The sequence below is a fragment of the Channa argus genome, chromosome 20, assembly GCF_033026475.1.
Source record: "Channa argus isolate prfri chromosome 20, Channa argus male v1.0, whole genome shotgun sequence".
Classification (NCBI taxonomy): Eukaryota; Metazoa; Chordata; class Actinopteri; order Anabantiformes; family Channidae; genus Channa; species Channa argus.
In genome coordinates, this window is record NC_090216.1 from 803,387 (window position 1) to 825,475 (window position 22,089).

At 44.4% G+C, this 22,089-nt stretch overlaps 2 protein-coding genes across 6 annotated transcripts in view; both read right to left on the reverse strand.

Moving 5' to 3' along the window:
• Positions 1 to 1,591: 1,591 nt before the first annotated feature.
• Positions 1,592 to 3,098, reverse strand: nog3 (noggin 3). The gene has a single exon (XM_067488172.1). The coding sequence runs from the start codon at positions 2,648 to 2,650 to the stop codon at positions 1,964 to 1,966; it is 687 nt and encodes a 228-aa protein (XP_067344273.1). The 5' UTR covers positions 2,651 to 3,098; the 3' UTR covers positions 1,592 to 1,963.
• Positions 3,099 to 7,900: 4,802 nt separating this feature from the next.
• ankfn1a (ankyrin repeat and fibronectin type III domain containing 1a) overlaps positions 7,901 to 22,089 on the reverse strand; it is a 120,280-nt gene continuing 106,091 nt past the window's right edge. For 4 of the 5 annotated variants that reach the window (XM_067488043.1, XM_067488045.1, XM_067488047.1 and 1 more), the window contains 5 exons: positions 21,132 to 21,298; positions 17,057 to 17,279; positions 16,790 to 16,982; positions 9,364 to 15,650; positions 7,901 to 9,205 (listed from right to left, as the gene is read on the reverse strand). In XM_067488043.1, coding sequence (XP_067344144.1) covers positions 14,843 to 15,650; positions 16,790 to 16,982; positions 17,057 to 17,279; positions 21,132 to 21,298 — 1,391 coding nt within the window. In that variant the 3' untranslated portion in view covers positions 7,901 to 9,205; positions 9,364 to 14,842. The remainder of the gene's footprint in view (positions 9,206 to 9,363; positions 15,651 to 16,789; positions 16,983 to 17,056; positions 17,280 to 21,131; positions 21,299 to 22,089) is intronic. The other variant, XM_067488044.1, reaches the window with a different exon arrangement.

Below are 22,089 nucleotides of genomic sequence, written 5' to 3' on the forward strand. Positions count from 1 at the left end.
CTTAAAGGAGAATTCATGGCCCAGCTGCTGTGTTGGACAGGTGTCCCCAATGCAGTAGTGTGTGTGAGTGTGTGTGTAAGTACAAAAGGCAGAAGAGAAGCTGCTGGGGGTCGTGTTCCCACAGTGGAGCCGAGTTCTCAATGATTGGATTTATGGACGTGTGTGTTTTCCTGTTATCAGTGTGACGTCCGGTGATACACTGTTTCCTCTGTGAGCTGCAGTCTGGAGGTGGACGGCGGGAGAAGGACCAAGGACAGCGAGCCTCACGGATGATAACCAGCTCACACATCAAAGGCGGGCGGGCCTGACCTCGACCTGAAACCCGTTTCACCCCCCTCCCACACACACACCTCCACCTCCTCCTCACTGTTTGCCTGAGACGAACGACAGATCACAGGAAGTTACTGTGCACAGCAAGTAATAAAGACATGAATTAGAATCCAAGCGTCGTCATAACGGAGCTGCAGGGTCACATCAGCCACAGACTTTGTTCAGGAGCTGCAGCAGAAAACAGTCTGGTTTTTAACAAAGCTCGAGTTCGACCTCTGGTTCCACAGAGATGAGAAACATTCCTGCGGAGCTCGGATTCAAATGGACACTTTGTCCTCAACAGAAAGATAATAAAACATGATCATCCAGAATTCAAATGTTACTTCAAGCAAAAGTAACAATCAGTCAAATAAGAACAACTCCAGACAAACCGGAGGAGGCTGCTCTGCTGCTCTGCATCAGTTTGAATCTTGAACTAATCTTTGCTTCTAATGAAACGTGACAGAGAAAATCTCTGCTTCTTTCTCCAGACTTTGTGTGGATTGTCTCACTGTTTCCTGTTGTCAAATCTCAATGTAAGACGTATCTACAGCTGTTGGAGAAATGGAGCAGAAGAATACTGAGCTCAAGTACTTGTGTAAATGTACTTAGTTACTTGTATCCACAGCAATACCTGAATTCCTTTTCAGAGCAGCTTCCTCACAATGAAGACAAAAAAAACTACAACTCCCAAGATGCAGTTCAGTAACAGACACCCAATCACAGAGCCTCAGATTTAGCCGCACTAACAGCAGAGACACAGTTACAAACGGCTAAAAGTAGCTTCTTCTCAGCAGCAGCAGCAGCAGCAGCAGCCGCTGAGGCTCATGGGAAATGTAGTTTCATCACCTGTGCATCAACCTGACTTTTGGTTTCTCACAAAGAAAAATCTGAAAATGAACCTGTAGTTCATTGCACCATGTCTTTGTCTCATGCTTTGTTTTGTCTTGTCTTGGTCCTTGTGTCTCTGTGGGATCACTTCATAGTCATTTTCCTTCTGTGATAAAAAAAATATATAAATTTTACACAGGGCTCTACTCCTTTATTACTTTATTCCCAGTTAAAGGTATTTGCATTGAGTATTTCCACTTTCTGGTGCTGCACCACCTGTACCGGTCACTACTGATCATCAGTAATAAAAGTGTAAGTGCATCGTAAGTGTGTTTTACCTTCACAGGTACATGTCCTGATTATATTGAGTAATACCTTAGAGGACTTTTACTTGTATCGTAGTACTTTTACTGCAGCACTGAATCAACACAAAATAAAGCAACACAGATCCTGAGGTTCACGGAGCAACTGTCCCTTTTTATTTCAGGAGTCCGGATCCGAACGGACACTTGGTGAAGAACAGGACCACAGACAAAGTACCGTGTCTGTGTCAGTGATGTGAGCAGATCCACACGTGGTTCTGCTTTCTAAATACACACGGGTACAACGTTGATACATTGGAAATACAGCGAACTGGGTTATGAACAGTATATGAAGAATAACAACAAACAACATGTACGAATGTCAAGGTTACATCCTTCCGCTGGACAGCGTCTCTCCGCTGGACAGTGTCTCTCCGCTGGACAGTGTCTCTCCGCTTGACAGTGTCTCTGCTCACGGGAATCGAAACAGCAGAACGATGGAGACTTTCCTGTCTCTGTTCTTAGCCGAAAATTAACTGGGGGGGTTGGAGTCTTTGTGTGTTTGGACACGAGCACTTGCACTCGGATATCACGGGGTACTGGACCGGTATCCAGGCGCACTTTAGCCCCCCCTTTCTCTGCTGGCAGTGCCATCGCAGGATCGTGAAATGAGTGGATTTGGCAGGTTTGCAGACCATCCCTTCAGGGACCGAGCAAGACCGCTTATTGTAGCAGCTCCCCACCTTCACGTGGCGCGGCCAGAACCTGGTGCCCAGGTCGTTCCATGCGTAAACGACCGGGCAGAACGCGTAAGACCAGAGCCACAGCTGCAGCCGCCTCCGCAGTTTTTTGCTCGGCTTCTGCTTTTTGCCGTGCTGGACCTCGAACTCAATGGCCCGGATCTCTTTGGGCATCGCTCCGGTAAACTTCTGCTGCATCTCCCCGTCGCCCGCGTCCTCGTTCCCCGTGTATTTGTCCTCCGGCGGGGAGACGGACATGAAGAGCGGGTCAAAGAAGCTGCCCAGTGCGCTCCTCAGCTCCGTCTCATTGAGGTCCTTCTCCCTGGGGTCGAACAGCGGATCCGGATCTTCCTTTATGTCCAATACGGGCAGAGTGTCACTTGGCACTGGACGGAGGAGATAGTAATGTTGGCACGTGCCCAGAGACAGAACGAGCAGAAACACAGCCCAGCAACAACAGTGATCCATGTCCCCTGTGTCCGGCCCGGGTCCCACACAGTCCCACAGTTCACCTAATCCTCTCAGAATGAACCGAAGGTGCTGCGGTTCCCTCGGCGCCTCTAACGGGCTGAGAGCGCGCAGCAGACGCGGCGCTCACACCGGAGGGAGGACAAAAAAACTTCTCAGCAGCTTTCAGACTTCTGCTGGCTCATCAGACACACGGACAGGGGCCGTGACCCAGGTCACTGCGTAAGACGAGACTGAGGTCGGCAGGTCCCAGTGAGACAGCGCAGCGCCCCGAAACACGCCGCTCTCAGTCCGCATGTTGGCGCGCAGGCTGCTGCCTCTGCTCCTCCTGCAGCCAAAGTGAAGGCGCCGCTGACTGCACCCAAATATCCAGCAGGGCGGTGATGTAATCCCGCTCCGCTTCCAGACCTCCTATATGGACCCGAACCCCCCACCCCCTCATCCCATGCTGTTAAAGCGCACACACGCACAAACACAGACCCCTTCATATAGCGCAGGACGCAGTAGTACTAACAGTACCAGTACAGTGGTAACGATAAGCAGTGATCCAGCTGTCAGACTGACACTGGCTCAGCTGGTCTGGGCTACAACGGGACTGCAGCAGCAGGTTCGGTTGGAGCTGCTGTTTTTGCTCGTTTTCATATTTACATTAAATATATTTACGTCACACCAAGTCTCACCTGTCGTGGTTAAAGCACTGTACAACTGTACAAACCCCATTTCCAGAAGAGAAGAGCCTTGACAAGAGAAGGCAGAGATTTACAAATGATTCAAACCAACTGTTTGTCTCACGTCAGAGGTTCAAATTTCTCAGTTTGAGCCTCTGACGTGGTTTTTGGAAATGTTTGAATTTGATGTTCACCACTGTGTTGCATCACCTGTTCTTTTAGGAAGGAGGAGACCAGTGGCGTTTAATTGTATCAAGAAAAGATTCAGCACCTCATTGGTCAAAAAGACCAAGACTAAGTGTTTTCAGCGGGGGACAGGTCGGTTCATCGGCGGGACTCTTTTACCACTGAGCCAGGCTGATATCACACTGAAGAAGGTGGTTTGACAATGTGTTGCTGAAATAAACAAGCCGTCGTCTGGTTATTGGTGAAACGAGCTACCAAACTTTCTGATAGCACTTTGCTTTGATGTTTTCTCCTTGACTTGGATTCTTGCTGCCTTGTACCTTATTTGTAAGTCGCTTTGGATAAAAGCGTCTGCTAAATGACTAAATGGACACATAGTTCAGCATTATTAGACCTCCCCCATTATTAACCTTCAGACATTTCTAAAGAAAACTGTGAATTGTTTCCAGTTTTCATGCTGAGAACCTTTAGTGTCAAGGTTTTTGATAAACATCGCTCCATCTGTTTTTTTGTTTTTAGCATTAAACGTTTCCAGTCTTTTGTTGCTCCTCTCCCAACTTTTTGGAAACGTGCTGCTGCCTTCCCATTCAAAATTGAGCAAACGTTAAAAAGCAACCCCACATTTCTCAGTTTTAGCTTTGAATAGTTAATAATTAACCTACTCACAGTCAAAGAAAAGGTTTCCGGTGATTTGCAAATCGTAGAATTCTTACTGTTTGCATGAAATGCAGCATCCCGGCTTTTCTGGAAATGGTGTCCTAGTTTGTAGCAGTGGTGATGGGGTTGACTGTAGCATAGCTGCAGAGGTGCAGGGCTCCAGCTGCAGACAGACAAACTGCCAGAGGAGTTTTTTACGAGCTCTCTCGGTGCCAGACTCGTGTTTATTTTCTGACTGTCCCGGCTCGATGCTGTCGACCTGCCTTTACACTGATCCATCTTCTCCTCAGGACCCGCTCTCTACAGTCCTGCTTGTTTCTATAAACTCGCTTCGTGACGCTCGACAACAGCAGCAGCCGCCTTTAAAACCGATCCTCGTGAATCTCAGCTGGAAGGAAATATAACAAACTAGACCTCAGCAGCTCACTTAGATAATTCATCTTCAAGTGTATTTTCCAGCCTCAAAATGTGGAAAATCAGCTTCTGACAAAGAAATAAAATCATATGTGTCACAATATAAATCAGCTTGAATCATGCAAGATTTTCTCTGTAGTGCAGTGGTCTGTGTTATGTCTACATGTCCGAATCAGAAGAAACTGAATTATGAGGACAAACTACAGGCTGATTAAAGAGCTGTTTAAAGAGTCTCTCTTGCTCTGTGGTACCACATTAGCTCCAGCAGCCTGTAAACGAAGGCTGGAAGCACAGAATGATGCTTGCGTGCTCACAATTCATTCAATTAGACTGAGGCAGCAGCTCGGACCGGACTCCAGCAGCCAGGAGGCCGAAACCGTTGGAATGTTTGCTCATGTTGTAAAGGTTGAGTTATGAGGCTGATAAAAAACAACTCGAAAGCTGAGATAAAGGCCCGACTGTGCTGGTCTGGACTGCGCTAAGACTGGGACTAACAGACCCTGAATGTGGGGAACTGGTTCCTGTCGGGAATCCCGCTGCTCAGGGTTAACGTGTCCACGTGGGGCTGTAACACGGCGGTATATGGTGTGACCCGTGACCAGCGGCAGCTTCAACACGTTCCTTTACTCTGTGAAAGCAATTAAGGACGCGTCTGCCTCTCAGGAAAACACTGCTTCGTGAAGGGGGCCATCACAGGCCCGAGACTGAGCCCCTTTAAAGGTTTGACACCACCCAACACCAGAGCACACATTGTGTTCAGACAGAGCACAAACTTTATTAGTGTAGTCACAGCACACAAAAGATGAACAAGACATCAATAAGAGAAACTCCACTTACAACCTTTCATGTTATGAATGACCCCCTGCACCCTCCCCACAGTTACCCACTCTGTGGGTAATTTTCTGGCCCGCTGATGGGACAGCGTGTGACGGGCGCCTCTAAACTGTCAGTCAGTGATGCTCAGATAAGACTTGCTCTCTCTTTGTAAACCTTTCATTCTTCACTTCCACGTCAGGGCTGCAGCGAGTTGGCCCCCAGGGACCCAGTTCACGCTGACATGGATCTGAAGGCCCCGAGGGCTCGTGCGTGAGCCTCAGTGGACGTCCTTACAACGTGTCAGCTCCACTGGTTCCTGCTGAAAACATAAATATTCACAGATATCTAGTTTCATTTTCAAACAGCTCCTGAAAGAGCTGCTCACTGTAGCTTTTAATTATGGGAGAAGGATTCGAATCAAATCCTTAAATTTTCAGTAAACACATGCTGAAAAACTCTGTCTGTATTTGTGGCTCAGGAGACGCCACCTAAACCGGCAGCGGGTGAAGCTGCAAGAGGCACACGAGTATTTTCCCATCCACAGTCACTGGAAAAGGAGCAGAGAGTCACAAGTTCCCCTGAAGTCACTCTGATCCAACCCGAGCCATCAGATTATTTCATCCCATCCATGTGTCCCAAAAGCTGAAGAAGTGTTACTTTGAGCCTGGCAGCTTTTCAAAGGGAATCTCAGCTGCTTATATTCGCGACCTCATTCTTTCAATCAGTAGATTTCCAGTCATCCAGATCAGGTCATCTGCAAGTTGAGTCATACAAACGGGACTCTTTCCGATTAGTTCCAAAAGCTTCACGTCTCATTCATGGAGTTTCTTTAGTTGGCTTCACTTCTCACCCGACGCAATTAGCTCGTCAGGTGGACCCTCATTTTCTCCATAAACCACAGTGAAACACAAAGTGCAGAAAGCCAGCACCTTTGAGTTAATCAGTAGTTGGTAATACAGCACAGTAAAGCAGAAACAAAGTGACAGAGAGCAGAGTCTTCAGCCATCAGCTCCCAGTTCAGATTCAGGAGGGAGACCCCCGCTTTACTTTTAACACCAGGCTGAAAACGTTCCTTTGTGAACCGGCTCCAGACCTACAACTGACAAAGACAGACTAGCTCACCATTTTCAGGTGCTTCATAGCTACTAATCAACAAGTTACTAATTGTACTATTGTTGTTAATACCGTGGTCTCTTCTCGTGGACTGAACAGCCAATCAGACTGGCTGATATTAGTCAACAGCCAAAAAGCCGCTGGCTTGGTTCTCACTAGTGCTGACAAAGAGGCTGACGACCGTTGCCTGTCAGCCGGACACTGGCCGACCGTGGGCCGACCGGCTCGGAGCGTCAGGGCCCTCGGAGATGACTGGCTGTTAATGGTGCTATAAATCAAACAGAATAGAAGTGAATCGCTAAGCATCGTGTGTCTACAGGAAACCTGATAATGAGACTCCAGACTTTACCTACACTCGGCACAAATAAAGACTTTAACTCGTGTAAGTTTAAGATTTGGCTAATGTGCTTTTCTGACACAGATGTAGGAATTCTGCTGGGGAGGAGCAGCTGCCTGAACATCATACGTGGGATGAAAACATCGTACGTTTTATTTTGATGAAGCTGGAGGTTTGTTGCACAATCTAATGGGTAAAAAATGGTCGCCGAGCCTTTTAGGGTACAATCATTACGTTAACGTCCAGCGATCACATTCACTTATCATCAAAAGCCCCGTTCTGCCGTTGCCATTTTCCACAGATTCCCTGAATGTTTTGCTCTCAGACACACAGATCCACATGTTCTGCATCACTTTTTCCTTAGATTTTCCACAACACGCCAGTGATACGGCTCAGCGCAGTGGATCAGGGACTCCTCCAGCTCCCTGTGATGCTGGAATGCAACGTGGACTTAATCTTAATAGTGAATCAAAAGGCCTCCCAGGATGAAGGACAAACAGGCCGTCTGCTTCGTTCATGACCCGGCAAGATAACAGCAAAAGAAACCTTAAAATAAAAAAACAGCTTGTGATTGTTGTTTATTTGCCCACGAGCAGGAGCTTTGATGGTGAGACAGCCGGGGTAATTTGGACGCTCCATTTGTGTGAGAAGACTTCAAGGTGGCAAAGACGGGTCAGAGGCACGAAACCGGCTCAGATTTCACCGTCCCCCTCCTTCCTTCTGCCTCGGCCACAGCAGTACATTATTTTGTCGTTCTTGTTCATTCTGCAAAGACACATTTCACAAATGCAGATGTTTGACCAGATGTGTTCTGCTCATCGTGACAGTAGAACAATTCAACAGCTAAAGTCCTTCTATCTGGGTTTGTATCGGAGACAGCGGGGGACAAACTAAAGGCTTCTGAATGAAAGTTTGTGAGAGTTGGATGCTTGTTTTACAGCACACATGCAAACACATCAGCACCTGTAAGATTCAGCATTGGCCTTACAGTCTGTGTTTTATTATTTGATTATAAAAGTAAAGTTAGTCTGAATAAGGACGAGATCTTTTGCACTCATACAATAGTTTAATATCTGTGGAACTATAGTCATACAAAAACATGTACATTGAGATTTTGGACTCATTTAAATATAATGTGGGATTTAAGAATAACTGTTGAGTGGATTTGTAAGTGTAAAGTGGACATTAAGGACAGGGAGCAGAGCCAGAGGAGATTTCACACACTCGACACTTGACAAAGAGATTTTTTTGGGTGCAGATATTTTACCACCTTGGAACCAGATCAGAATAGTAAGCCACTACGTGATGGTGTCTCTCTGTGACACATGCAGTAGAATAAATAAACGCGATTGTGAGCCATAAATAAAAACATTTATTTTCATTTCTGAAGTATCAAATTTCTCTCACTCCAGTTTCGCCGTGCAGTTTTCAGCTCCCAGGCTCAACTAAATAAACGGATCTGTGTTTCCAGGGTGGCGTGGATTCTCACTGACGGACTCGTTGTGTGAAGAGCCAAGTCCTGCAGCGGAGCTGGCCAGCAAGCAGCGATCCTGTGGTTTGGATCGACGCTGGGGAAAACCCGCTGCCAGCGGTGGTGTGAGATTCCATTTGGTTCACACCCTCCCACACGGCGTCCTCCGACTGCTGCAGCTCAGCCTGACAGTCAGGAGTCCGGCAGAAGCTCCAGTGTGAGCTCAGAGGGACGCTGCAGAGACTGGATCAGACCACCGGACATCACACCACAAACCTTTGTGTCCAGCGGCCAAGAAGCTACAGAAATCCTCTGGAGGGTTCGGTCACATTCTCAGTGGTGGAAAGTGACTGAGTACATTTACTCAAGGACATGATGAATTCCTGCTGTTCACCATTAACAAATTATCCAGTCACTGTGAACAGCTCACAGATATTAAGGAAACAGCAATACTGATAAGAGGAGACTCTTATCAGTTTTGGGCTAAAACAGTTCCACCAGCAGCTTGTAAATGTGGCACAAAGTCACTGGCTCATTAAGCAACATGTGAATGTTTGAATCTGAAGAGCAGTTAGAAAGAAAAGATATTTCCAGAAGAAGTGGTGCTGTGCTTAGAGAGTTTTCCTGACTTCCTGTCTTTACCCAACATGTAGAGTCTCAGCGTTTGTTGCACACGGTGCAGTGACTTCAAACAAACTGAGAACTGGATGTTACAGGGTTGTAAATTGAGAATTTGACTATTGGGCTCAGCTCCCATCTCATTTGGTTCACTGTCCATGTTCCTCCTGATGCTGCACCAATCCACCCGTCAATCTCCTGAAATCTCTGAGGTGTTAAGCTTCTTCACACACACCGTCCCAGTGAATGTGATGAAGTCAACAGAACCATGTGATCTGCAAAAAGCAGAGAGGTGATTGTGAAGTTGTCAAACCAGGTGCAGCGTGAGCAATAACTGGGAAAAGTGTTGTCAAGTATTCGGATGATATTCCTGAAAATCTCAACGAGAATCAAACATGATCAACAGTCAAACTGTCTAAGACCTATAACTCACATTATTGGTCTGTAGACTTTCTTGGGAGCTGAAAGAAACTGTGTGCGTCTGACTCTCCGACAGGGATGTTACATTTCTTCTGATTGGCAGAGCTTGACTCACATAGCCTGAATGCCACAGATCTGGCAGTGAGGATGAGGAGGCAGTGAGGAAAACCGACCCACGGACACACCTTAGTGTTATCTGGCAGCTGACGGCGACCTCTGATAAAAGACAAACTCGGGTTTAAGTGCACAACATCCACATGAGACAAGGTTTATTTCAGTTGGTAAAATACATCCATTCATTTGAGTTCAGAAGTTGCATGATGACACTTTTTTAAAAACGCAGTCCATAAAAAAAAAAGTGGTACATTTGCTGCAAATAAATTAAAGTAGATTCATAATGTCGTTCGGGATAATTGAAGGGCGTCTCAAGTCGCACATCATTAAATAAGACAAAGGTTGATGTGATTATTTTGGAGGCTGATGGACTGGACACATGAAGACAGAGTTGTTCCAACATTTAAGATAAAACACATTCCAGACTGCTGAGAGCCCTCGCAGCCTGTTAGCAAACCGCTGGTGAGTTTGGAGACACGTGAAGCTTCGGGCTTCAGGTTGAACGTTAAAAACATTTAAGAGGAAATGTAATAAACGGACTGAACGACACTCTGATCCTGAGGAGAACGAAGCCCGGAAAAAAAACCCCCATCAACTTACGGAAAAGTTCTCTCTCTGATTCACCAAACTTTGGATTTATCAGTCTGAGAGGAAACGATTGCACAACTTGGTTTTATTTTCTTATCTCTGGCCTCTGGTCCTGATGAAAACACTTAATGTAAATGCATCAGTGTTTTATGTAAATACATAAACACATTATCGTCTTTTTATATCCGTTAAAGCTGCAATATGCAGGTTCTGTACTCTGCTGTCAGGATGTTGCCAAATCTCGCTCCATCCCAACATATGTTCTGAAGCTCATTTCAAATTCAAAACCCTACAAAAAGTTACATTTAGAAGCTTTAATGTAACAGTTAATAAATAATACTGCACATTACAGAAAAACCAAAGGCCATTTACATGACACTGCAGCTGTTTTTGTCAAACTGAGCTTGTGCTGGGGGAAAATTTAGAAGGTACAGCTGTTCTACAAACAGAACTAATATAGAACCTAATGTGGAGGTTGTGTATTGAGTTTTCTTGTACAATGAGGGATTTTTAGAATATGCTCAGGTGACAGGTTTAAATAAAGTGTTTCCAACCTGTGTGATCGTCTGACTGCTCGAGTCTGTTGCTCCCGAAGCCTTTACAGCGGCGAGCACAGCAGTAACACAACTGAAACAGGACAAGACCCGAGAAACAAAAATAAAACTCAAATTGTAACAAACCGTCATTTAAGAAACAGCCATTTTGGAAAATGTGCTTATTTGCTTGCTGGCAGATAAAACGATGTCTGTGTGTTAGCTTAGCATAAAGACCAGAAGCAGCAGTTTTACATGTTCATGTTACCTCACCTGCACCTTTGATGTATTGGGATGAAACTTAAAAAAAAAAAAGTATTAATTAGAGGTCTACATATTTTGAAACAGTGCACAAACACAGGCCAGCTGTTTCCCCCTGCTTCCAGTCTTCATGCTAAGCTAAGCTACCAGTCTCCAGAAACAGCATCAAGCTTATTGGACACATTTTTAATGTGAATCCTCTCATTAATTATCAACAAGAAAAACAAACATACCAGCCAAAATTAGCCAAAATGTCCAACTGTCACTTTGTTTAGTGCACGTCTGTCTGTACAACAATAACCTGATTGAACACATCCAAACAAACAGAACTGAACAATTCCACATCTTTCTCTGCAACACTTTTGACAATAAAATGACCGTAATGGTAAAAGCTGCCACAGTTAATGCCCAAATGCATCAAATATTCAATTAGCTTTTATTCCATAATTGCTCTGTGCAAACATGAGCAGGTATTTTGAACCACTGTGCATACGTTTGAAGAACATGTGCATGTTGAAACAGCTCTCAGACTCACTGACGTGCAAATCAAAGTGTTGCAGTTTTTGGTGCATGTTGTGATTAAAAAACCAAACTGAGAACTCACCACCAGACTCGGAGGGAATACTACAGTGTCTGCGGATGGTACTACATACGACGCCAAAGAAAATGTCAACACAACAGCACGGCACAAACACTGCACGGCAAAGTGCAGACTGTGTTCAGTCAAAACCATATCCTGACGCCCTAAACCCCTGACGTCGTCATGCTGAATCAGTCCCTTCAGGATTTACTGGTTGTTGCAGCCTAAATGCCTGATTTCGTGACAGCTTCTCAAAAAAACATGCCATGGCTCTGGCAGCATCTTTGTGATGTTTTAAATTACGAGGATTGGTTGAATTGATTAATCCTGGAGGGACTGACTGGATATAGGAAGAGGCACAAACTGGACACAAAGCTTTAGTCCAAAGTAACAACAGCTACAAACTAATTCATGCCAACAAAATACAGGTGTGACGACGCTGATGAGCCAAAACATTGTGACCGCTCACCGCTGAAGCCAATAATGCCCATTTTCTTGTAACAACGGCTCATGTTGAGGTTTGGTGAACACTTCCTGTAGTCAGCATGTTGAATGTGGAAAAATGTAAAGGTGTAAAGACTCAACTCATTACTGCCTGACTACTGGCTCAGAGAATTCACGGGCAGCAGTGGTAAGTACTTTCGGCTGGTGGTCCATGGAGAGACCAACAGGTTTCAGCCTTTAGCTCAATACTCCTCCCTCCAGTAAACTTTCCAGACGCTCACTGTGGACATGACTGTCATGGTAATACTGGGCCGACATCAACACAGGCTACACACACGCACACACACACACACAGACTGGTGTGTGTTTGCCATGGTCAAAGCTCCTGAACTTCCAGTTTACTTCTTTGTCCCAACATACAAAGGGCTTGTCTGACATCACTCATTGGACTCACCAATCGGACAATAGGAAAGTCCAGGGAGCTAAGTGCAGATCTGAGGAAGACGATGGCAGATTCACATAAGTCTGGAGTATCTCTTTGTGCCATTTCTAAACAAATGCAGATTCCAAGATCATGACTTCGAACTACTATACAATAATACAAGTTACTGGGAGGTGGAGCCCATTTCTAGGCCTAGAAGAAGACGCACACTGTCTCACTCAGTGGGGACAACCAATGAGGGGACATTGTTTGAGATGGTCGTCAGGAACAATACAGGAACCATCATTGGTTGCTGCTGGAACACCAGTGTCAACATCTGTCAAGCAGGTTTTACATGACCATGCAAGAGAAAAGCTGCGTGTATTTAAAGGACGACCTACTTTCTGCTGCTTCAGGTCAGGGTGTGAATGTACATCTCTCTGACTTCCATATATTCAAATATTTCTCCAATTCTAGCTGAAAAACTCCTCCAGATGACATCACCCACAGGAGTTATTGGCTGCTGACTACAGTAAACTATAGTATGAGCAACACAGTCTGAACAGAAGATTACTCCTAGTGAGGTCACCTGGAGGCATTTTTCAGCTAGAAGTAGAGAGAGATTTTAATATAGGGAAGTCAAAAGGAAGATAATAGCATTTATGTACATGTAATCCCCAAACTAGAACCCAAAGAAGCAAGTTAAAAATCAGTGAATGCTTCCTTTAAGCTTCATGTTAGACGAGAAATTTGCGTTTCGAAGAGTGAACCCTTCCAACAGGACAGTGAGCACATATCAAAGCTGTGTAAATAGATACAACATGCTGACATGAAGCTTTAGGAAAGACCTTCATAAAGTACTGACCTCAAAGAAACATGGACTGTGCTACAAAACCTACTAATTTAATTTGACTCCACCTGTTCAGTCAAGAGGATTAGTTAAATATCCAACTACAAGTCTGACAGAAACTTGTCGGTCGCTACCAAAAAGTATAAGATTTGCTAATGTTTGGTTTTGACACTGTGTTTATAATTTTGAGCCTGTGCAGACGTCAAAACTAACTTAAAAACTAACTAAATTCTTGTGGCTTTTGTTTGTTACATTATACTGTCTCAGCAAAGAATGCTGGTAGAAATACTAAGCTCAATACTGCTGTAACAGTCATGTCCATGATCAGCACTTCTGGCTCTGTGGCTTGGACTGAGTACATATAGACAATCCGGACAGCAGAGAGCGAGGTGACGGAAAGAGCAACATAGCTGCACAGCCAAGAGGAAGTTTGAGAACAGCAATACAAACTGGTCCACTGACTTTCAGGTAACTTGTGTGCTGGTGGTGGGATGTTGCTGTAGCTTCAGCAGCTGGAGCTTGTAGTTAGGTTGGTGATGCGGAGCTGTTTTGGCAGCATGGACCAATATACTCAACAGACAGTCACGATGTTTTGGCTCATCAGTGTATATGTCAACATTCCAGGTAAAATAATACATCTTTGAGTCAGAGAATACAAAAATACATCATGTTTTAAGGTTTCTAGTGTTCTGTGTTTAGTGACTGAGGCAGGTCACATTTTTGAGACTCAAGGGAACAATATAGATATATATATATATATATATAATTGTTTTCTTTAACTGACCACAAGTTTATTTGACCACATTAAGACCAAAGGGAGCAGCTCAAAATAACACTGATTGAAGGACAGGATTCAATCATCACAGGAGACCACAAACAAGCAGACTAAACTATACATTCACTTCAAGTAGAGGAGAATCCATGCTCTGAGGATGGGGCCACAGAAAAATAATATTAATGTGCAGAAAATATCTCCAATTATTTGATTTAAGAGTTTGAGAAAATTCAAATAAAGTGGGAATGATCAAATCACCATCATTTGGTCAATGAGAAGAGTTGTGTGCAAAGTTCCTGGTTGGAGAAGCAGTGCTTGGTTTCTCGTTGCATTGATTGTTTTTTGTTTTAACAGTCGGTGCCATGGTTTCTGAGGCTTGGCAGGGTTGAACCAGCAACGTTAGTCTACAGAGAGGTTTGAGGCCCCTGATAACACGCCCAGCCAATCGTCGCTGTGGTAAGACAGAAACAGGTATACGGAGAGTCAGAGGGTGGACAGTGCTGATGAGGAAGAGAGACCCAACAGCTGATGTCCACATTTGATGCATGCGCTTCACCTTTGACCAGAGTTGTTTTAAAGCTACACTGGGCATTTTTCAAATTCGGTGACACAAGTAGCAGCAAAGGCTAAATAGTGGTTTCAGGGTTAAGACTTTACACTTTACACCAGAATTTGGATTTGCACCAGTACACATCAATGTGGCCGGATTTCGGCCACAAACGGGCGGATGAGACAGGATAAATCTGAGGGTATGTGAGCAACAATAACAGGAGTGAAAGGAAGAGGGAGAAAACATACTTAGAGTTAAATATTATCCACATTTTTAAATACAGGTTTTATGTAAAAAATCGTGCCCAGTGTAGCTTTGAACACACAAAAGTATCTGAACTAGACCAAAGTGCTGCCTCCTCAGCTGTTGCCTGAATCTACAGTGTACTGCTGAGTATCTCTGACACTTGAGTGTTGGTTTGCTCGTCTGAGTCTATGTCCTGGGCGGCAGCTCCTTCTGCTTCCTCGTCTTCCCCTCCAGACTCTGCCTGTGCCACGACCACCGATACCCCGGCAGCTTTCACGTGCTCCTCTTCCCAGCTCCTCCTCTCGTAGCCCGGCGACAGCTCTTTACAGGGCTCCACAAAGATCCTGCGGACGTGGGGCCGGGGCTCCCGGTGTCGTGCTTTCCGGTTGTCCAGAACACAGGAAGAGTGGCTGACATAGGTGGTTCCCTGAGGGCTGGGCAGGTCCCCGGGTGGTGGCAAGTCCAGGTCGAGCTGCCTGGTGTAAACGCCCTCAGATAAAGATCCGGTGTGACTCTCACCGCTGTGGCCCCGGAGCCAGCGCTGAGGCCCGCTGAAGTACTGACCCCTGTGGCTCCTGGAGAGAAGGTTGCGTTTGGCAGGGGGGTTGGCGAGGGCCCTCAGTGGAGCAACACCCTCCTGTTGGCTCTTAGAGAGGGAGAGCCCCTCCAGAGTCTTGGTGGTGTCAGAGAGTGATGGGGAGAGAGGGAGGGACAGAGGCAGGTCTTTAGAGAATCTGGGGGACAGGGGGAGAGACGGAGAGGTAGGAAAAGTCCCGGAGATAGAGGGAGAGTGAGGCAGACCAGAGGGGGAGAATGGAAAGTCTTTCATAAGAGAAGGAGAGTGGGAGAGGAGCGGTGACGAGGAGGGAGTGTCTTTAGATGTGGGATCCGTCGTCACAGGGGAGAGGGGGAGATCTTTGGGCGAACAGACACTGTACCTGAAAGAGGGCACAAAACCATGAAAGGACCCACTGAGTTTACAGAGATTATAACACTGTGGACACGGTGGAGGATGTTTTTCAGCACTTTTGTTCTTCTGTGTGTATTTTTGTTAAATAAAACCAAGAATTATGAATCATGTCAGTGTCTTTGCAGATGATATCTTGGTCAGTTTCCTAATTTGGTTTTATTTGCAGACTTGTGTCAACAAGGTTCTGTGCTGTTTACACAGAAGATTAACTGGAAGGGATTTTGGTAACTCATCCACAGCTGACACAATTCATTTAACAGGAAAAGTATGAGCCCAACATGCACTGACATGAAAAAGACACAAGCAGAGCATTTACCAAATAAGTTGTTAAGTTTACCCCTAAGAATGATTCAGCTGATTTTTTCTGCTGAAAAACTAGTCCATGCATGTGTTAGAGGGGACTACTGAGGTATCCCAGTAACTCCAACTGATCCAAAACACTGCAGTGAGAATACTAACTGGAATTATAAAGACAGATTTTATTTCTATGTCATTATCTGCGTTCCAAAGCTCCCCTTAAAATCTACAATCTAATTTAAAACCACAAAGTAAGAGAACAGGCCTACTTGTGGTTCCCAGAAGATCCAAACCTAGAATGGGAGGTAGAGCCTTTAGCCATCAAGCTCCTCTCCTGTGGAACCAGCTCCCAGTTCAGATTCAGGAAGCAGACACCCTCTCTACTTTTAAATATAGGCTTAAAACCTTCCTCTTTGATAAAACTTATAGTTAGAAGTCACTGATCAGTGACTCTGAACCAGCTTTTAGTTCTGCTGCTATAGACTTGGACCACTGGACAGGCATCTCCAGCATTGGAGCTGTGTGTTTCCAATGTGCAGTTACTGTTCCTACCAACCTGTCCAATGGTTTACTGTTGCTTCTTGTTGCTCCTTTTCTTTTCTCTCTCCACTTAACTCTGCCACCCACCCTGAGCCTGATTCTATTTATCTGTATAGCCTTCACTCTATAATGTAAAAGTGCCCTGAGATGCTTCTGCTGTGAATTGGTGCTACACACATGTAACTAAATTGAAGTGAATAACCATTAAAGTGACTACATCCGTATGGCACCATACAAGAAGCTGCTGCATGTCATCTACAAACTAACTACCTGAGCTCGTGGATCTGGAGCACATCTGGGGCACTGCCGCCAAGCGAGTGCACAGCCTGATGAGATAGATCCTGGGGAGGAGAGTAGAGCAGGTCCAGCTCACGGGGGCTCAGGGCATCACTGGAGTCATAGTCACTGTCTGTAGGCAGAAAAACCTCAGAGAAGCCGTCTTCATCTGAGCCAAGCAGAGAGTCTAAAGCACACAGACAGAACATCAGGGCGATATTTCACATTTATATTTAAGTAGCAGCTGCTGTGGTGGCTCACCGCTAATGGCTTTTCTCCTGCGTAGCTCAGGAGACGGGGAAGGTGTGGCCAGGTAGTCCATGGTTGAAGATGTGGAGTCCGTCTTCTGTTGGCTGGAGTCGCTCTCTGGAGCATTGGCATCCACCAGGCAGGTGATGGGGACCCCCCCTCGAGGCTGCTTGTAGCGCGCATACTGCAGGGCATCGGTAATCCAACGAAGATCGCGGCGCATTTCATCCAGCTGCTACAGAGGAACAGAGGGCGAAGCACAAACACTTAAAATCCAAAGAACTTGTGTTGAATAAAGTCGTGAAGTATGAGTTTCACGATCAGTGTCTGTTTCTACACTTGTTTGTCATGGGGTTAAAACATAAAGCAGACGTCAGGCAGACGTCAGGTTTCACTGCTGTTTACATCCATGTTTCCGAAGCCAAAGTTTGGAGGCCATGGGATGATAATGTTGTGTGCTTTTTTAAATTCTGAATCAGTTAAATAGAAAACAAAATCGAATAAAATAGTAAACCTCTTCCACCTGTGCTGTAAAGGAAACAGATCCTTAGGATCAGTGGAGTTTCTCTGTCACTGAGCGTAAACTATCAGGACTAAAAGTGAGTGTAAAAGTGTTTGAGTGTTTGTTTTTGAAGAGAAGCGTGAGAAAACGTTAAGCAGCAATTAGACAGAGCAGGAGACACACACACACACACACACACTGACAGCCGATGACTCGGCTGGAAAGAATGCCGAGGCTGCGATGGCAGAGCAAGAGTCTGTCGAGACAAAAACATAAAGGAGATTCCTGCTCGTCCCACAGAGGCTGCACAAAGCAGGGAGACATTAACTGATGCTGTCCTCTACACTCGCTCTATTCATTTCATGTAGCCATTTAACTTACAGGATCAGGGTGGTGGTGCAGAGCCCAATTCAGCACTGCTTTTGTGGATTTCTCTGGGTTTCTGCTAATGGCACCTACAACGTAATTAGTACCTTTTCACAATCACACCCATTAAAGAGAGAGAAAAACAATAGATCGGACAAAACCATGTGAATTTACTGACAAATCACAGTATTTAAAGTAGCTCCCAGTAGTAACTAATAGGAATCTCAGTAATATAATAAGTTAATCATCGATCATCCGTCCACACCTGTGGTGAACATGAGGATTCACGTTCTGTCACAGAGGGCAGATGAAGGTTGTTTGTGTGAATGTGGAAGTTATTACAATGTGAGAAACTTTCCGGAGCAGAGACGCATCTGCAGCAGATCAGAGTGTGACAGCAGATTCACAGCTTTAAGATTTAGAACAGGGTGAAACACACAGAGAGAGACGTACTGCAGTTACAGCAGCTCTCTGCTCAGCATCACTTCCCACAAACCTCTGTGTCTGTGTGTAAAAGTCCAGCCAGTGTGGATCCTGCGTCAGTTCCCGACAGAATTCACTCTAATGTGACGCCAACGCAGGGACAAGATCCTCAAAAAGGAAGACTGATGAATCTGATGCTGTAAGCTTTGTGCAATAATCTGCTTCCTAATCAGAGAAATTCAGGGTGTGAATCAAACATTTGAGATTGTAATTTACCATTTTATTAAATTTGCCAAAAATGTAAACTGCCAAAATGTAGTAAAAGTATTTTCACGTGTGCTTGATTGGATTTAGTTTTATCGCATTCTAAAGCATGTTGAATGTTTTTACACCTGTAAATGGGAAAGTCTACATAAAGATTAACAGATTGCAATGTAGTGTACGGTGTCCTAATGTCTTTATATGTGATGTGGAGCAGAAATGAACACTTGAAGCTGTGACGAAGAAAAGCCACATGTGGAGCGTGCAGACGTTTCTACAGACAGCGGCAGCCAAAGATTTTCCTCCATCAACATGTGGTGAGTCTAAACAAACTGTCCAATTAGACGGCATCACGTCATCTTCACACTAACCCACTTTCACTGCAACACACACACACACACACACATGTTGAGGCGTCCTGGATCAGACATGCTGAGGCACTGGAGTTAAGACAGTTTTGGAGAGGACATCAGAAAGTCTTACATGCAAGCTGAACCATAAAGAGATGAGATTTTTGTAAAGTCAAGGTACATTTGTTTGCACAGAACATTTTCATTCAGCGAGGGCCATTTAAAATGCGTGAAGACATTTTAGAGCGAGGACTTTTAATTTCTGTAAGGAGAAGACAGTTCTTCAGAGTTTGAACATTATTAGACACTGGCTTTGGTTTAAAAAGGTGGGAAATGAAATGGATTTTTTAAAACCAAGACTGAGATATTTTGGAAACTAATGACGTTTCAAATTAAGACATTCACACAAGTGAAAGGAATATTTGTAAAACCAGGAGAACTTCATTTTAGACCTTAGAACTGAAAAAGTAAAGACATTTTCACAGTGTGAAGTTTTTGGGGAAAGCTTTACCCCCAGACGACATTTTGTAAAGTGGGGACATTTTTAACATTTATTTCAAAGTTATTTAAGCTATTTCATGTTGGAACGTCCTGTCTACTGCAAGAAAGAAGCTGCAAAGGTGGACCAGAAAAAAGGGTTAAATCCAAACCTTCAGATGTGTAAAGGGAACACATGCAGCTTTTAAGCCTTTCAATTGGGGCATTTGTGAAAAATAAGAACCAAGATTTGGGGCCAGAAAGAGTTTCATAATGCTCAGAAACGTTAGTCCAACTTTTTTATTTGTTGACAGACACAGCCCTTTGCTGTCTCTAATGAGACGCTCACACCTCCGTGCGCTCTCTTACTTTTTCCCCTGACGTTCCCTCTGTCTCCGAGCAATTTGTGGTTGGAGGCGACTTTTTTCCAAACTTTAAAAATCACAGACAGACGCTTTCTCACATACACACACACACATCTCTGGCAGCGGCGTGATCGGAGAGCACCCGTGTGGTTTTGTGGTCGGTTTCCATTTACAGCAGCTCTTCATAGAAAGAAATCTCCAGATGGGTTCACTTTCATACCCGATGTTTAACAGTAGAGAAACATCTAATAGTCTCAGTCATTAAACGGCTCTTAATAGATTTGTTTTAATACTGTCTTCTTTTCTGGAGATGAAATATACTTTGATACTGAAAATGAGGTTTAATAAAGGTTCTGGTCTAGTTTCAAACTAAATGCAACATTTAAGAGTCTGCCTGAGCGTCCAGGCAGCTAGGGTTTAAAAATAAGCTTTGGCTTCAGCCTCCTCCCTTTTGGTCTCGTTCGAGAGGATCTCAATCCTCATACATTAGAGCACTGATTGTAAATTGTCCAAAGATGCAATGATGAATATAAGCTAATTATAAAAACTCACGATTGAGTTAATGAGTGCTCTATATTAAGCTCACCATTAAAAATCTCCAACAGGTTGTTTATTGATCTCTGTCCACATTAAAATGTCACTGGTGATTCTGCTCCAATGTGAACGTGTGGAAGACTGACAACATGAGCCAAGATGACCTGTTGTCATCGTAGAAATCCCGACACATTATTCGAAAATCAGAAAGCTCCTCCCTGAATGTTTCAGTCCAAGTCAACCCGACATGATCACATAAAATAGCAACCACACTTTTCCCATTTTGTCAGGCCACAGTCCGACCCCAGCCCTCACTGAGACTGTTACACCAACGTGGGAAAACGACCCGAGTGATAAGAAATCTGAAGAGATGTAGGAAGACTGTTTACAATGTGTACACAGACCATAGTACTCAGAGGATAAGCTCTCAGCGTTTTCCCTGAGGTGTCTCCATTATGTGAAAGATGAAAGTCTGCAGTAGGTTCCCTGACACACTGCTTGGTCCTGTAACCTGAATCTAGCAATCTTCTCTGTAGCTACGGGCTGAACAACACCGCCTGCTGTATCCCAAGCAGAGACGCTTCAGACGTCTAAAAGGTCTTGGTCCAGCACGGTAAAGTGCCTGAACCCCCTTCGCTATGGCACTGGTTAAATAACCTGTCTTCTGCGCTTCACTATTCTGTTTTTGGTGAAATTAAGACAATTTTGCACCATGGTCGACAATAAAACATGCAAATCCAATTAAAGAACTGGATATCTGACAGTAATTAGCATTCACATCCACTTCCTACCAGACAGGGAACAGTTACCTGGATGTAGTCCAGTATCAGCTGATGTCTCTGTTTGGCTGTGGCCACCTCACTGTCAGTGATGGCCTCCCGCAGAGCCTGCTGGGTAATGAGGGCATCCAGGTCCAGGACAGAGGACAGACGGCAGTACAGACTGATGAACTTCTCTTTGTAGGTGCAGAAGTGCACTGAAGAAAAGACGGAATCACAGAGTTAAACACACTGAAGTGAAGACGAAGAAGATGTTGTCTTATTGCTGCTTGTCCACATGCAGGTATTAAAGCCCGTTTTTATCTGCTGGTCCAGTCATAGAACAAAGCATGTGAAGTGAGGACATTTTTATCAAAATAAATGTCGGCTTCTTTAGTGAAGTCAGGGCATTTGAAGAAACCGAGGATACTTCCTGTAAAGTCGCATGTTTTTGTAAGGTGAAGACATTTCTGTGGACATTTAGACAGTTTTTAGAAATTAAAATGATAAAGTTACATCTTTAAAAAGCAGAACACTGGAATATTTTAAGAGAGTGAGGGAGTTTCACAAAGTTCAATTGTTCTGAAAAGTGAACACATCTGATTTCAGACAAATAAAATCATCATTGATTTTCACAGTATAGAGGCAGGATTACATGTGTCCGCTGGTCCAACAATTATCCACACCAGGGGTCGTTGTATGACGAAACACTGAACATATATTCACAATTATGTGATGTCATTGACACACTTATTCATTATCTAACCTTACAAGACACAATGTGACTATAGGAAAAACAAAAGCAGAACAAATCCAGAGAAACTTCTTGTTGGCTCATACACACAGACATTTCTTAGAGTTCAAATATCAGAATTTGACTCCTCCAGAGTCAAGACATTTTTGATCAATGGGAACATCTGAATTTTTGAACAAGATCTACATGTAACTGTCTTTTTATGTAAACTAAATAAACCTGTTCACATAATTAACCTAATGTGAAATTTGAATC